We start from the raw sequence: 18,175 nt of genomic DNA, 5'->3' as shown, positions 1-18,175 counted from the left end.
TTCTTTACAAATTCATTGGTCCCATTTTCAGATATTTGAGATACATTGCTTGGCCTACATTTTCTCCCTATATAGTTAGTAGTGCAAAGGCTCTTTTTCACTTCACTTTCATAAGACTCATGTATTCATTATGTTTTAGCATTGAAATATTTCTTTTAATAGGATCCTTGAAAGGAATCAAATGATAACGTAGCAAGTGAGTAGTGCAGAGTCTTGGTAATGATTAGACTTCCCTGTAGATAACAGGCTTTCAGAATAAATGGATTCTTTTTAGATGCAGTTAACTGGTTTAATCTCAGTGGTAGATAAGGCCAACTCCAACTAATATGGTATAAATTGTTACAATCGTGTTGGAGTATTAGCAAGTTAAGGTAATGATAGTATGTTTCTGATACATTGGAAACTCTGGTTTCTTCAACTACTTTGTTATTCCACTTAAATCACCGTAATAAGTAGTTCAGTATATTTTAAAATGTCAAAAATCAGAATGCCAAAGAGCCCATTTTCCTCTGATAAGTTCAATATTAGGAAGTCTTAGACTTCGGAGGAGCATATCAAATAGTAGTAGAATGTTGGGGGGTGGGATGAATTGGGAGTTTGAGATTGACATACATACACTACTATGTATAAAATAGATAACTGAGGAGAACCTACTGTATAGCACAGGGAACTCTACTCAGTGCTCTGTGGTGACCTAAATGGGAAGGAAATCCAAAAAAGAGGGGATATATGTATACATATAGCCGACTCACTTTGCTGTACAGCAGAAACTAACATAACATTGTAAAGCAACTATACCCCAATTTAAAAAAAATAGTAGTAGTAGAGTGTTAATTTTCAGAATACACATTCTCTAGTCTACCTCTCCCTAATCTGCCATATGTTAATACATTCTAAAAATACTGATAAGGTGTAAGTCAGTAGTTGAAAATAAATTTTCTAAAATTTCAACAGTACCAAGTCCATTGAAAACCATTCCCCACAAATTTAATTTCTTGTCATATCATTTTGTCATTCTTTTGACCATCTTATAAAGTACTGTTTTTATATTTCAGTTTTTAAATGTAATGTCTTATATGTACAGTATTAATGTGCTTTCCCTTTACCCTTTGTGTTATGTGTTTGTTATTATGTGTTTGTTATTTGCCTTTCCTTTTAAATTTTGCTCAGTCTTAGAGTGTGTGCTATTTAATATTCCAGTGAAATATTACAGGCAGCACTGTGTAGTTGTTCGGAGTCCAGTCTGCCTTCAAGTCTTAGCTTCTCCATTTACTGGCTGGGGGATCGTGGTCAAAATTAGTCTTCATTTCCTTTTCTGAAAATGGGGATAACAATTCTTTCTAATAGCTTTTATGAGTATTGTATGGGTCTTAGCATAGAGTAAGCACTCAGTAAATGGTAGCTGTTGTGATAATTATTATTAATATTAATTATAGAAGGGTCAGTCACCTGTTTTTTAAGTAAGTTAGTATTCATGGACCTAGTTCAGTGGTTCTCAACTGCAGGCGGTTTTGCCTCCCCCCACCCTCTTCCCCAAGGGACATATTGCAGCGTATGACTTCAGTGGGAGGGGTGCTACTCATAGTTTGTGGGTAGAAGTTAGGGACACTGCTAAACATCCTACAATGCACAGGAGTGTCCCCACAACAAAGAATTATCCAGCCCAAGATAACAATAGTGCTGATGTTGAGAAATCCCGACCTGTTGGACTCTAGACTAACACCTTTTCAATAATCTGTTTTATGTTCTTTTAGGTGTAACTATTACCCTTCCAGTTGGCATTCATTGCACAATTTTTTCAAATAAAAAAATTAATTTAGTCATTAAATAATTATTTTAACACAATTTTAAAATTTCACATACCAAGATTAAATATTGATCAGTAACTTCCAGGCACTAATCTAAGCATTTTAGATAACATGTGTACTCCTCATAATAGTACTGTAAGTTAGATGTGCCTTCCTTACATTTGAGAAAACTGAGACTTATGTGTGAAGCTGGGATATGAACCCAGGCAGTCTAGCTCCAGAATCGGTGCTCTTTCCTACTCTCTGGCTTTCTCTCTGTGATTGATCTCTTACGGCTCTAATCATAAAAACATGGTGATTTGCTGAAAAATCCTGTTACAAATTTTAGACATTGTTTCTAATGAAGTAAGAGGTTTGACTGGTTCTTACTTGGCCTAATTATAAGAATCAACCAAGACTCTTATAAAAATAGATTTCTAGACTCTGTTCCTAATAAATAAATTCAGAGCTCTGTGTGAAGAACCCTGGGAATCTCTTTCACAGTGAATGGCCTAGATGAATCCTATGGTCCAGACAAGTTAGGGACACCCTAGTCTAGGTTCAGTCTCTTTTAGAACTAAAAATATTTTTGTTTCTCCTTTTCTTTCACACGTATTATAGATTATTACCCTATCTATATAATATATACTTTATCACAAGCACCGAGGTTTTGAGTATAAAATAAAGCAGACTGTTAAATATTAACTCCCTTTTCCCTTTGATTCCCATGTTTAAATGGATATATGAGGTGTTCTACAGCTCTGTAGTCATAGGCTGTTGGCCTAATAATTGAATAAGAGGGTATAGCCATGAAGACCAGTCCATAGTTAGCATAGATTTTAGTGCTGTTGTCCTTGGGAGTCTTCTAATAACACCATTGGGTTAAATATGCAATGCTTTGTGATAATATTGAGCAAACAAAATCTAAAAATTCTAAAACTCTGCATTCTCGTGGTTAACATATATTTGCTTTCATGCGTGTTTTTTCTATCTGAGAGTTTAAAATTCGTAAGATACTCATTTTATCATTGACTGAGACCTTGATTTTCAGCCATGTGGTTGGTTTAAATGAAACTGTTATATGTCTTACTGATATTTAGACACTCACTGTTTCCTAGGGGAATCCACCTTTGGAGTGACAGGTGGGAAGTCTTGAGGGCTCACATGTTGGCTCACTTTGCCTACATGGGTCCTTCAGTAAGAGAGACTGGGCAAGGCAAGGCACTTCTTGGTATACTTTTAAAATTTGTACATCATCTGCTTCTTAGTGGCAGAGATTGTTACCATATGGTTAACCATTGTTACCATATGGTTAACCATTGTTACCATTGTTACCATAAAGTGCCATAGCAAGTTAACCCATGCTTCATCTTGTCTCCACACCGATATTTAGGAACTTACTTTGGAAACGTAGTCAGGTTACCCCCAAAATGTCATACTAGTTCCCAGTGTTTTCTTAACTTCAGCGTAATATATTGAGTTGGCCAAAAAGTTCGTTTGGATTTGTCATAAGGAAAAACCCAAATGAACTTTTTGGCCAACCCAGTAATATCACTGGCTTCATTCCTTTGTTCTCTTACCTCAGAAACGTCATCCCAAGATTAAAGTCATAAGAACAGTTGTTTATTCCCTAAATAATCTGGGCACTACCTTTGCTCATGGAATTCCTTTTGCCTAGAAGGTGCCTTCCTCCCACTTGTCCTTCCTGTCACATCTAAATTGACAACTTTATGAAAACTGTGAGTTCTGCCTCCCTCTCCTTTTAGCATCCATGGCATACTAAGTCTGTCTTTTTCCTAATGTGTTGATTTATAAATATACTGTGTATGATCGTTTGTCCTCATATTATTGTCTTCAGTTTTTTTATTGTAATATTTCAAGTATATTTTCATTTCTATCCCCTATGGCAAGCTGTTTTCTAAAATTCCATCCCATTTTAGGTTTCATCTTTGCCAGATGGGTTTATGGTTGGATTATATTCTTCTGTGTAACCTCAAATACACCCAGCCCTCAGTCAGCCTCTTCCTTGTGATTTTCTTCCAAGCCAGATCTGCCTTTTAATAACCCCTGCCTTTTTGTGTAGTCTTTTATCCAAACAACTAAAACCAGTACTTGAGTCCTGAAACCAGATTGATCCTGACTGATCCTGAAAAGTCAAAGGGAAGTTTGATTCCCAGCTTCTCTAGCTCTGAAATCATTTCTGACCCTGTTCCTAAAATGTATTTAAAGCAGCATCTTCTGTCTTCTACAGTTTTACACATTTTGCTAGTGATTTATTTTTTTAACAAATTGAATTCTTTTTTTAATAGAAGTGTGGTTGTTTACAACGTTGTATTAATTTCTGCTGTACAGCAAAGTGGTTTAGTTTTATATATATGTGTGTATATATATATGTGCGTGTGCGTGTGTGTGTGTGTGTGTGTGTGTATATATATATATATATATATATTTGGCCGCACTGCGTGGCATATGGGATCTTAGTTCCCCAATCAGGGATTGAAGCTGCGCCCCCTGCAGCGGAAGTGCGGAGTCTTAACCTCTGGACCACCAGGGAAGTCCTAGTTATACATATATATACATTCTTTTTTATAGTCTTTTTCACTATGGTTTATCTCAAGGTATTTAAAATAGTTCCCTGTGCTATACAATAAGACTTTGTTGTTTATCCATTCTATATGTATTAGTTTGCATCTGCTAACCCGAAACTACAGAAGAGCCTCTGTCTCTCTCAATTCTTCTTCTGTTCCAACTGCTACCCTTTGAAAATGGGAAGGAACAAAAAATTTTACTGTTAAGAAAAATCATAAGGGCAGGGGGAAAACCGCGACTTGGTTATTCGTTGTCAGATCAGATTAATAGAGCTGTTGGTTTTCTTAGACTCCAGTATCTCACAAAATAAAAATTCTGGAGCTGTGATTTCAGAAGCAAAATACTGTTGGCTTAGTATTTATTCTTAGCAACCCTAACTCTAACCCTTTATTGTTTGTAGAAAAGTAGTATATTGCCTTTTTCTAGATGAAACTACCAAACTAGCCATAAATTATAAACTACAGTCTAATCTAACTGCCAAAGCAGTTAGTAGCATTGGAAGTGAAAGTTCATTTGCTGACTAAAGAGTGGAATAATACTCCACAGAACCAAGGCTCTGTGTGTGGGGAAAACTGTGCTGACTGAGCCCCAAGAATCTCATTTTCAAAAGAGAAAGGGGAAAGTGGGTAAGAAGATGTGAAAAGAGACCAGAAAGAAGATAGTACAGTGTAAGATAGTGAGGGGAAACTTGAGATTTTCTGCTTTTACAAACCCCTAGCCCAACCACTTAAAAATAGCTTTATAATATCGGCTTCTCTGGGCCCTAGTTTTCTTATCTGTGGGGTGGAGATAATAGTGCCTCCTGCACAGGGTTGTTAAGAGTCCTAAATGGCATAATATGTGTGAAGTACCTAATACCATGTTTCCTGTCTTGTTCTTATTTTTTATTTATTTATTTTTATAGTATTGTTTTATCATTTTTTGTTTGTTTTCCCACATGGGAGCATAGTGGAGTCTATAAATCTTCCTATACTTATATATAAATAAGTATAAGGAAGTACTTATAAGTACTTAATTATATACTTATACTTATTTATAAGTATAAGTAAGTATATAAATCTTTCTGTACTGCAGAGTTTTAGGCAGTATTTTCCTGTGAAAAAGACCTTATTTTGAAGCCCTGCTTGGAAAACTTGTTCAGTTAGATCAGTGCCTTCAGAGATGAAGTATATAGGACACAGAGGGCAAAAGGGAGGAACAGGTTCTGTTCAAGAGCTAGCAGCAAAATCTGAATTATATGCTCTCCGTTTTTGCCATGATCTAAATTTTTACTTGCTCCTCCCCTGGCATACATACATACACACATACACACACAGCTGTCCTAGTTTTGACTTGCAACCATAGTCTAAAGCGTTGTTTTGTTTCTAAATAAGTTAAACACACAAGAATTGCTGGAGCCAAACTGACAGAGAAATCCTTCGAAAATGATACTTAAGGGGTTTGCCTTACAACTATAAGGTTGATGTTGTTTTATGTTTGTTAAATAAGTTATCAAATTTTACACATATCTTTAATCTTTTTTATGCTGGCTTTTAATTTATGTGGGTTCTGATAAGTTACAGTACTTTAACCTAGTAACTTGTAAAATAGCAAGGAAGTATGAATTAAGAGAAATTAAATATGCTATTATTTATTATACTTTAAATATTAGTAGTTCCAAGTGAGAGAACTTAGCAAATAATTCCAAGTAGTGACAGCAAACTATAGGAAAATCACAAATTGTGAGAATTCACTATATCATTAGCATCATAAGTATGAGTTTAGAAAAGGTATAAGAAAAGTTCAATTATGTTAATATGAATGAAATATTTCACTGTATTATCTTCAAGTTAAAATCAAGGAATGAAGTGTCTTTTTTCTTCTTCAGCACTACAGTGAAACCATTTTTTGTATGGTGTAGTGACTAAATCCATAAATACTTTTCTGCTTATATACTCAAAAGTTTCAAAAGCAGCCATATAAGTGATGCTGTTTATGAGTGTCTAGGTAGTGTTGATAGAAATAGTGTGCTTTCCTGCCTTACTTAGAATCATAGAGTTCACATCTGGAATTCAGACCCCTTATTTCAAGGATGAGACATTGACTTCCAAAGAGGTTAATTGACTTGCCCAAATAAGAGCCAAAATTAGCAACTTACACTTAAACAAGGTGTCAGGTTATTATATTTTGATATTCAGATATCAATTATTCTCAACTTTAAATGATCTGATATTGTCATTGTCAGACCTGCTGGGCATTGGCCTTATTTTTAAAATCTGAGAATATCTGAGAAATTGATGAAAAAAAATGTGGTTACAGATATTAAAACAGAATCTCTTGGCATTACTTCTATTGATACATCTTTCATGCTAAAAATTTTCAATGTTCAGTTGCTGGTCACAAATAATTTTCCCCCCACAATATAGGTATTGTCTTCTGAGAACTCTGAAGCAGTGTCAGACATTGAGGGAAGCTCTCATTGCTGCAGGAAAAGAGATTATCTGGCATGGGCGAACAAAAGAAGAGCCAGCGCATTACTGTAGCATTTGTGAGGTAAGTAACTGTTCTTATCCACAGTTATTTTATAAACCTCTTACCTCTCCAGTTTTGGTTTCTCTTTAGTTTTTTGTTTTGTTTTTATTTATTTATTTAATTTATTTATTTTTGGCTGTGTTGGGTCTTTGTTGCTGTGTGTGGGCTTTCTCTAGTTGTGGTGAGCGGGGGCTACTCTTCATTCCGGTTCGCAGGCTTCTCATTGCGGTGGCTGCGGAGCACAGGCTCTAGGTGTGCAGGCTTCAGTAGTTGTGGCTCACAGGCTTAGTTGCTCTGCGACATGTGGGATCTTCCCAGACTAGGGCTCAAACCCGTGTCCCCTGCACTGGCAGGTGGATTCTTAACCGTTGCGCCACCAGGGAAGCCCTCTTTAGTTATTTTTTATTTTGTTTTATTTTATTTTATTTTATTTTATTTTATTTTATTTTATTTTATTTATTTTTGCGGTACGCGGGCCTCTCACTGTTGTGGCCTCTCCCGTTGCGGAGCACAGGCTCCGGACGCGCAGGCTCAGCAGCCATGGCTCACGGGCCCAGCCGCTCTGCGGCATGTGGGATCTTCCCGGACCGGGGCACGAACCCGTGTCCTCTGCATCGGCAGGCGGACTGTCAACCACTGCGCCACCAGGGAAGCACCATAGTTATTTTTTAAAATGTACTTTTATGTAATGCATTTTACTGAAATTGTTGTGTTCAGTCTTGTTACGTAACTACTATATTAAAATTTAATCTGGTGATACGCCATTTCACTAACTGTGAATTAACTCTAAAAGTATCTACTAGTGTCATTTATCTGGTAGGTAACAGTTGGCCCTCTCTCTCTATCCACAGGTTCCTATCTGTGGATTCAACCAACCACAGATCGAAAATATTCAGGGGGTGGGGTGGGGAGTATTCCAGAAAGTTTCAAAAAGCAAAACTTAAATTTGCCATGCACCAGCAATTATTTCCATTGTTTTAGGTATTAATAGGTTATCTAGAGATGATTTAAATTATAGGGGAGGATGTGCATAGGTTATATGCAGTTGCTACACCACTTTTTGTAAGGGACTGGAGCATCCTTGGATTTTGGTATCCATGGAGGGTCCTGGAACCAGTTCCCCATGGATACTGATACAGATGATAAGCGTCAAGTTTAGTCTTGAGATTTTAAACTGGGAACAGTCCAGATGTATACAGATGCCAGTAAAGTGGATATAGTTCAGTATAGCTCCAGGCAGATCATTGTTCAATCCTCTCTGGTACAATTCACAGTACATGGGTCAATCTTCTCCTGTGGCCAAGGCTTGCAAGAGATGCAGAAACAAAGATATGGTACCTGCTCTGAAGGAGCTTACATCCTACTTGGGGAAGACAAATTACAAATAGTTGTAATGTTATATGAGGCTGTGGTGAATGCAAAGTTGGTCTTGGTCTTACTGTTAGGATAACACTAAGGGAGAAAATGACCTAATTTTTTCCTTCTAGTATTGGCCTAAGAGTTCACCAAAGTATTAACATTTGAGTCCATGCTTGAAGGATGAGTATGACTTTAGCGGACTAAAAAATGATGACAGTTGGAAGTAGAATGAATGTTGTTATGAGCTATAGGAACAACATGGGAAATGGAATGGTTTCTTCAGAAAACGGTAAATAGTCCAATGTGGCTGGAACACAGACTATGTAAATTCTACATATAAGCCTAGTTGGTAGGAAGTTTGCAGAGCATCTTGAATAATTTTAAGGAATTTGATATCTATTCGGAGGTCATAGAGCCATCAAAAGTTTTTGGGCAGGCACCCAAGTTGGAAAAGTGATTGGAGAGGATGGAGATAAGAAGCTCTTGCAGTGGTGTTAAGAGTTGTTATCCTAAGGCCTAGACTAGAACCTGGCAGTGGGAATATTAAAGAAGGAGAGGAGTACAAAAATATTTCGAAGGTAAAATTCATCAGACAACTCATTAAATGGCAGAAGTGAGGGACAGGTTGAAGGATGTTCACAAATGTTGTAGCTCAGATTATGAGGTTCATGTTGTTGCTCATTGATAGTAATGGAAAACATGGGTAACTCTGGGATTTTAATTAACATAACTTCAAAGAAGACATGAAGTCATGAGAATTTTCTTTCATTGAATACATTCAAGGATATGCCAAAGCCAGGGATATTAATGATCTACTCCAGACCTTGAAATTCTGTAATTCTGATGTTGACTTTTATTTGAGATGATTCAGTCTATCTATCAGCTATTTTAATGCTGTATAACCTGGCTAATCTATCTGGGAGACCAGATAGATTCTAGTTAGGTATGTTATACCTCAGAAAAATGAATGTATAAGCTTTCCAGTATTTGAGAATGACTTTTATTCTGTACTGTTATTCCTTATCCTGCTTGAGCCTTAGCACCTCATCAGTCTCTCTAACACAGAGGTATTATTTCTAAAATCATGCTATACTCATGACTATACTTTTTGATTGTACTCATACTCCTTAACATGAGGCTTATAGCTGAACATTCACTTACTGTCACTTACCTGTCAGTTTCCTCATCTGTAAAATAATCAGATTATATTCATTCAACAAGTTTGTTTTGAGGTTTGGCTAAGCACTAAGCACTGTGAAATGATATGCTCTGGAGTTACAAAGATGAGTAAAACATAGTCTTCATCTTTGAGGAGCTCAGTCTATTGGAGAAGACAAATATCCATATACAGTGCCCTGTGATAAGTACTATCATTGAGAGGTAAAAGGAAAATAATGATCACTTTCATCTGATTGTATACTAATGTTTTGAATTTAAAACAAATAAATAGGCTGACTTTTATCAAACTTTTGAATTAGGCTTTTGCCAGTGGTTGTAATGAATATGTCATTCCCCAAGGTCACTCCCCTAAATAGACATTACCACCCATGTCTTTGGGTCCGGTGCAAAATAAACCTGATCTATTAAAGATTCTTAAACACTCCTAACTCTTAGTACCCACTCTTAACCAGTGATCACTGTCCACAACTCCATGTGAAGTAGAACTCTATGATTATACTAAAGTAGTACAATAAATAAATACTACTGTCTCTATTGAATGCTTTTTCTCTTGTATAAATAGGTGGAGGTTTTTGATCTGCTTTTTGTCACTAATGAGAGCAATTCTCAAAAGACCTACATAGTGCATTGCCAAGATTGTGCACGAAAAACAAGTGGAAACCTGGAAAATTTTGTGGTGCTAGAACAGTACAAAATGGAGGACCTGATGCAAGTCTATGACCAATTTACATTAGTAAGTGAAATCAACATGTGAGTATATAGTTAGCTGGATAGGGAAGCAGCAGTGTTTGTTCTGCCACCTGATAAGGAGGAGGTAATGAAATATTTAAAATTTCCTTTGGCTCGTCAGATATTGCATGAGTAAACATATCACTCCCCCTCTTCCACTTCCAGGTATTTATTCCTATGAAGTTGGCATATTTCATTTTCACTTTTCTTCCTGGGTGAGACCAGCCCTAAATAATGTCACAGTAATTACATTTAAAAATCTGTGTGCTTTTAGAACACTGTCACATCCTTTATGTCATTTGATAAAATGTTTGTGTTTATAGGTTATTAGTGTCCACAATATGAATCAGTATGTATGCTTTTAAATATACTTCTGCTTTTAGAGCTAACTGTATTTATTTAAAATCTTGTCCTTGCCAGAAGTATTAACTTTATGGGGATATTTGATGGAGCTTAACTTCCTGCAATGTTATATAACCTTATGAAATTCAAGTATCTTTATAAATTGCATACAGTTTTTAATTTTAAACAGCAGATGCTTAGGGGGAAGCATTTTACTCTAGCACATCAGTAGTTTTATGAATAGAAGAGAATTGTTGAATTCCCTCAGTACTTTTTCTCTTACATATGTGATCAGAAACTGAACTTTTGAAATTTAGCTCCTCATACTTTCACTTGAATGGTCTTCAGGATTGCTTGAAGAAGAAGAAAATTATCTGGAATATGTTAAACAAAATTTATTATCTAGTTGAGTTAGCTTCTGAAGCAAGTCACTAATGAAATCATAATTGATTTGTTATATTATTTTCCACAAGCCTTCTTTATATTTTTAAGCAATCTCAAAAAATGGTCAACCTAATAACATTCTAAGAGTTTTTGACTAATTGGTGAACAAGTACCAAAAAATGTGGATGTGCTGAGTTGGGTAATGGTCTCAGACTCTTAGGAAAATTGACCAGGTGGGAGACAGTAAGGGAGGTTGGTTTTGCTTGACAGAGTGTGGCAGGCCGTTGAACTTTCTTGAGAATTGTTATTTCCTTTACTTTCATACACAGGCTGTGTTTGTAACCTGGAGCTAGGGAACACTATTAACAATTTGTATACCAAAGTAACATACTTTACTTTTATTTTCAGGCTCCTCCATTACCATCCTCCTCATCTTGATATTGTTCCATGGACATTAAATGAGAACTTTTCTGCTATTCAGGAACTAACCCAGTTCTGCACCACTGGTTTTTGTAGCTATCTCGTAAGGCTGCTGGCTGAAAACTGTGTCTATGCAACCTTCCAAGTGCGGAGTGTCAACCAACTGGACAGGGGAGAGCATTGCTCCTACTCCAGGACTCTCACAAAGCTGATCAGCTGTACTTCAGAAAAAAAAATAATAATTTCCATGTTTTGTATATATCTGACAAAACTGGCAACATCATACAGACTACTGACTTGAAGACAACCTCTTTTATATTTCTCTATTTCTGGGCTGATGAATTGGTTTTCATCTATCTTTTCCCCCTTCAGAATTTTCCTTGGAAAAAAATACTAGCCTAGCTGGTCATTTCTTTGTAAGGTAGTTAGCAATTTTAAGTCTTTCTTTGGTCAACTTTTTTTTAATGTGAAAAGTTAGGTAAGGAACTTTTTTACTGCTTTTATGTTTTTCTGTCTTGTTTTGAAACCATGACGGTTATTACACTTTTGGTTCCTAAATAAAAAGTTTAAAAAATTAACAGCCAAGTCACAAAGATAATGGATTGCACATAGACTAAGGAATAAACCAGATTTGTGATTTTTGTTTCTAATCTTGATGTAAATTTACACTATTTATAAATACATATTTATTGCTTGAAAATATTTGTGAATGGAATGCTGTTATTTTTTCCAGATTTACCTGCCATTGAAATTTTAAGGAGTTCTGTAATTTCAAACACTACTCCTATTACATTTTCTATGTGTAAATAAAACTGCTTAGCATTGTACAGAAACTTTTATTAAAATTGTTTAATGTTTAAAGAGGTTTCTATTGTTTGAGTTTTAAAAAGACTTTATGTACAGTGCCCAGTTTTTGTTCATTTTTCAAATCTGATTATATATATTTTATATATACTTGTATATGTATATATAATATATATAGAAATCTGGATATATATGTATAAAGATTTAGAGCTTAAATTTTTCTCGTTTTAAGTTTCACATCTATGGTAGATTTTTGAGGTGTCTACTGTAAAGTATTGCTTACAAAAGTATGATTATTTTTAAAGAAATATATATGGTATGTATCTTCAAGACCTAAAATGTCAGACTGGTTTATTGTTAAATTGCAATTACTGCAATGACAGACCAATAAACAGTTGCTGCCAAAATGTAGTATAATAGTAGAAAACAAATAGTGATTGAACTTAAGATTTCAAAGGGAATGTTCTATGGGCTTGACAAATCCTGTACATCACTTAGTAGTGTTTTATATGGAAAAAAGATTCAGATGAAGGGCTCTATTTTAGAATGCAAATAAATTAAGAGACTTATTTTTTAATGTTAGGCAGTTTTGACATTTCATGCTTTCCTGCTTGCATGACATGATTTGGGCAGGGGAGGGAGTCTTCCAATTCCACATCACTAATAAAATATAGTAAGCTATATTAGCATTAACACGTCACTTCTAATTACCAATAGTATTTCATTTTATAATAATGGTACCTTGTATTTGGCACATATTCTCATTTTATCATGCTGTTCTCTCTAAGGTTTTTCCAGGAATATTCAATGAAGGCGCATAGAGAATGCTGTAAAGGAAGTTATATATAACTAAAGAGAATTTATAATCCTAACTGGTGAAATGCTGTGCTGACTGCATTAACAAGTGCTCTTTTTCAGATAGTTGTGGAGTATGTTGTCCTCCTAGAAACCGTTTGAAGGCTTTAAAGCACAGAGATATTTTATCCAATTAGTTAATAATTTGGTAAATAATTGAATTTGAATATCTACTAGCAGCAATCATCTCTTAAAATTTCAGAAGGAAATAATTACAAATTTTAGTTAAGAAGCAAGAGTGGTTGTCTAAGTGCTGCTTAAGATGTTTAACCACTGATTTTTTAAAAGAACTCAAGACGGGCTTCCCTGGTGGGCAGTGGCTGAGAGCCCGCCTGCCGATGCAGGGGACATGGATTCGTGCCCCGGTCCGGGAAGATCTCACATGCCGCGGAGCGGCTGGGCCCGTGAGCCATGGCCGCTGAGCCTGCGCGTCCCGGAGCCTGTGCTCTGCAACGGGAGAGGCCACAACAGTGAGAGAGGCCCACGTATCGCCAATGAGGAAAAAAAAAAAAAAAAAAGACAAAACATTTTTGCAAATAAAAATTGCAAGTCAAAGAAATTAACACAACGTTGTAAATCAACTATACTTTAATTAAAAAAAAAAAGTACGTCAACTATCCAGAAGCAAAGATTATAAGAATGCTAAAGCTATGCCTAAATGTTCCTTAACCATTCCTAGTTTATCTTACTAACACAGTGTCTCATTTTTTCTATGGTTTTATTAAGATGGTTTATTGCCAAGATTAACATAAGTTGTCTGACATTTAAGAGTAATTTAGTGGTGTTTCACTAATACAATATTTGGAAGTTAAAGGTTCAGAGTAATACTTGCTCACTTAGTGTTTGAATGGGTAGAGGATAAGAGACAAGTCAAACCTATCAACATTAGTCTGAGGTGTAACTAGATGAACAGAGTCTTATGTAAACTGCTTTCTTTTCTTCAATTTAACTGCTTTAATAACTTACATTTTTCAGGTTGCAGAAGAAATAGCATGCTTTTTTCCTCTCTTTTCTTTTTACTGCTTATATAGGTAAATCCAGCTAAGCACACACTATCTGGGTGCCTTAATAATGAAATGAGTTTGCATCATTTGCACACACATTGTTTAGAGAAAGAAACTAATTATATGACATATTAAAAAAAGGTGTTGATCCAGAAAGTGAGAACTAAATCATATTCTTTTCTTATTGTCACCAGCTAAACAGGAACTCTTACACCATCAGTATAGCAATTTAACTTGTTTAACCCATTTAAGTTAAATCAATTAAATTTTGGCTTCTGTATTTTGAACTAAAATCTAAGTCACTTTTCCAAAGTAGTATTTGACAGTTGGGACTCTCAAATTACTAGTAATAGGCAACTGAAATAAAAGATCACGTAATATTATGAAATTACATTAAATGAAGTGTCTGCTTCTCAGAACTTAAATCTTTAAATTATCATGTGTATTTTCATTTAGTCAATATATTTATTTAGTATCTCCTAAAAAAGAATCTGAATAAGATGTGATCCCTGCCTTTTACTCTTCATACATGCACCTCATATGGGAGATTCATGTAATATGTCAAGCAGAACCTAGAAGAGATAAGAAAGGTGAATAGTATTGATTGGGACTTGCATTTCAGCAGGGTTTGTATCACACCTAGAGCAAGAGGATTTGGGAACTTTGACTAAGGGATTAGAGGAGTGTACTGGAGAGTGGAAGCCCCCGATGTTGAAAAGCCTCCTCTGCCGTGAGAGATGTTTACACTTTACCCTGTAGTTAATGTGGAACCATGCACAGAATTAAGCAAAAGAACAACATTGAATTTGCAGTAGTCTTCGTGCCTGCTTTATCTTCCACATTGCTGCTAGAGGCGCATTTCTAAAACACAGAAATTCAAGGAAGAGGTGATTTGGACTTGGACTTTGGATGTTGTGAGGATGGAAATAGGAGCGCAGATTTGGAAGACAAAAGTAAAGTCCACAGGACCCATTAGATGTCTACCCGTGGGTGGAGGCCCTTCTAACTAGAATGGAAAATCAGAGTAGAACTGCTTGTAACGCACCTAAGTAGTTGAAATTAGGAGAGGCCTGAACCGGAACCATGTATCTTGCTGTCCATCATCGAGGTGGTGCTTAGAGCCAGAGGAGGTAAGATCATACAGGAACTGTATGGTGAGGAGAGGTCGATCAAATACCCACCTAGGAACGTCAGCATGTAAGGGGAGAGGAGATTGCAAAGGAGCAGAAAGCTAAAAGAAACCAGCCAGGGTGATCTTAGACACGCTAAAGTTTTTCAAAAGTAACAATTCCATGTTGCAAAGATGAGGATTAAATGGATTTCTTTGGATTTGGCACAAGATGGTTGGTGACATTTGCCAGAGCACCTTCAGTGGAGCAACAACCGGATGGATTGCAGTGGACGGGAAGAGGTGCTGAATTTGAGGGGGTGGTGGAGTCACTTCGGTCTTCCAAGAGCACCAGGGATGCAATTACATTGGTCTTTGTGAAACAGCAAACAGTCATCAATTTTAAACATTTTGTATCATTGTCTTGAGTGCTTTACACAGTAATTAATAGTTTTGTATATATACCATGAAGCAACCCATGTGGTATTTTGGTTTTGAAAGGAAGAAATACTTTTCAGTTGAACAGGGAAATGAGGATGGTATTTTTTTAGTATGGCCTAAAGATACCTACCCTTTACTGAATACTGTTGCAAAGCATAGTGCTAAGTACTTTAAATATATTCTCTTTAGTCCTCACAATGACCCTCTGATGTACTGTTTTAGCCTCATCTTACACATACGTAAATTGAGGCAAAGAGAGGATCATGTAACTTGCCCAAGGTTTGTGGTTATTAAGTATTGAAGGTAAGATTCCAACTATGTTGATCCGACTCCAGAGCAAGTGCTATTCTACCTCCTACTGCAGAGAAATAGGAATTGCTGAGTGCTTACTCTGTAGTCACGTTTGAAAGAAACTTCATTTTGAATATTTCTTTAACAAGAGAAAAATGTTTTAAAATGTATAACGTATAATTAGGCTGACATTTTTATAGTCCAAACCAGAACCCCTTTGAGATCGAAAAGGGACAATGCTATTAGTTGGGCAGGACAACAGCCAAGAAATGGGGCTATCCTGGGCAAGTTGGGATGTACGTCATAGTGGTTAAGTTTGTGTTAAGAAGAAGCATTTGGGTGCTGGAGAGGGTGTGGAGAAAAAGGAACCCTCTTGCACTGTTGGTGGGAATGTAAATTGGTACAGCCACTATGGAGAACAGTATGGAGCTTCCTTAAAAAACTAAAAATAGAATTACCATATGACCCAGCAATCCCACTACTGGGCATATACCCAGAGAAAACCATAATTCAAAAAGACACATGCACCCCAATGTTCATTGCAGCTCTATTTACAATAGCCAGGTCATGGAAGCAACCTAAGTGTCCATAGACAGATGAATGGATAAAGATGTGGTACATATATACAATGGAATATTACTCAGCCATAAAAAGGAATGAAATTCAGTCATTTGTAGAGACATGGATGGATCTAGAGACTGTCATACAGAGTGAAGTAAGTCAGAAAGAGAAAAGCAAATATCGTATATTAACGCATATATGTGGAACCTAGAAAAATGGTACAAATGAGCCGGTTTGCAGGGCAGAGACACAGATGTAGAGGTCAAACGTATGGACACCAAGGGGGAAAGAGGCGGGGGGATGGATTGGGAGATGGGGTTGACATATATACACTAATATGTATGAAATAGATAACTAATTAAAAAAAAGGGAACACTGCTACAGATCCTACAGACAGTGAAAGGGTAATAAAGAACTATCACAAACAAAGCATTTGGGGAGTAGTAGTATTTACCTCCTCCTAACATCATATTCCTAGATTTTTGCGCTCTTAGAATGGGAAGGAAGCATGGGTTTAGGTTGCATTAGGACCCTCAATTGTGGTTGAAAAAGACGGTGAAAATGCAAGCAATGAATTAAAGTGGAAATGAGAAAGGAAAAGGAAATTCCTGTTAAGTCTTAGTGATGTCTACTGAGTTGTACCCATCCTAAAACCAAATAATGGCACTTCAACAAACTAACAAGAAAGCGAGTAATATTCTCAATGTAAAGATTAATATGCATTTTTCTAAACTCTTGGTCTGACTACCACTTACCAATCTAGTTTAAGGTGGGAATCTGATTTAACATATTCAAAGTATGAATTATAAGTGTACCAACCTGAAAAAGATGTAGAATCAGTTTTCTCAGGGTTTTAAAACTTCAGTGCCATGTAGTTCAGTGCCATGTAATCACTTCGAAGTGATTAAACATGTCTTAATGTGAACAACAGAAAAATTCCTCATGAACATAGGGACTGTCTTAAGGTATTATAATCATGTGTGTGAAAGTGTAGGATGGCTTCAAATAGATTAAAGGTATGATTAACACCAAGCAATACTCTGAATTACACCTACTTCCAAATGCCCAGTTACAACATTTGTTAAAGAGAGTAAGGGGAAGAAAAGAGAGAGCAAATTCACTGATTTTGTAGGCATGTATAGTTAATTGTACCTAAGCATTAACTTTAGCTCTCCACTTTATGATAGAATAATACACTTGGCAGGGTGAAACTAGATGAGAATGTTATCTTTAGAGAACTTGATATATGAGATTTAAGTGTCATCTTTCATTAAACGTACTCAGATGCAAATTTTGAAATGTCTGCACATGGAAAGGATTCTATGTCTAATAAATGGAAATCAGTACCCAAATCTACAATCAACAAGATTTTCTGGGTTACAGTACTGAAAACATTTGGGAGGGGTGGGGACAAGCTCAAAACGATATGAGTTATTGATACATCAAAAATTTCATTTAAGGAACTTCCCTGGTGGCGCAGTGGTTGAGAGTCCGCCTGCCGATGCAGGGGACACGGGTTCGTGCCCCAGTCCGGGAAGATCCCACATGCCGCGGAGCGGCTGGACCCGTGAGCCATGGCCGCTGAGCCTGCGCGTCCGGAGCCTGTGCTCCGCAACGGGAGAGGCCATAACAGTGAGAGGCCCACGTACCGAAAAAAAAAAAAAAATTTCATTTAAGAAAAACTAAGTACCAAAGGTTTGAAAATACAACTGCTGTATACAAAACCTGGATAGTTTGAAAATATTGATCAGCCTACAAATTATCCTGTCATAAATTTTTCTGTATTAGATGGGGCTCATAGTTCATGAATT

General features: G+C 36.3%; 1 protein-coding gene across 3 annotated transcripts in view; it reads left to right on the top strand.

Annotated features, from left to right (window-relative positions):
• KDM6A (lysine demethylase 6A) overlaps nucleotides 1-12,937 on the top strand; it is a 210,006-nt gene extending 197,069 nt beyond the window's left edge. For all 3 annotated transcript variants that reach the window (XM_060002295.1, XM_060002296.1, XM_060002297.1), the window contains 3 exons: nucleotides 6,782-6,908; nucleotides 9,988-10,158; nucleotides 11,289-12,937. In XM_060002295.1, coding sequence (XP_059858278.1) covers nucleotides 6,782-6,908; nucleotides 9,988-10,158; nucleotides 11,289-11,318 — 328 coding nt within the window. In that variant the 3' untranslated portion in view covers nucleotides 11,319-12,937. The remainder of the gene's footprint in view (nucleotides 1-6,781; nucleotides 6,909-9,987; nucleotides 10,159-11,288) is intronic.
• The last annotated feature ends 5,238 nt before the right edge of the window (nucleotides 12,938-18,175 follow it).

This window comes from Delphinus delphis, chromosome X, assembly GCF_949987515.2.
Source record: "Delphinus delphis chromosome X, mDelDel1.2, whole genome shotgun sequence".
In the NCBI taxonomy this organism is placed as follows: Eukaryota; Metazoa; Chordata; class Mammalia; order Artiodactyla; family Delphinidae; genus Delphinus; species Delphinus delphis.
This window is presented reverse-complemented; position numbering and strand designations above follow the sequence as displayed.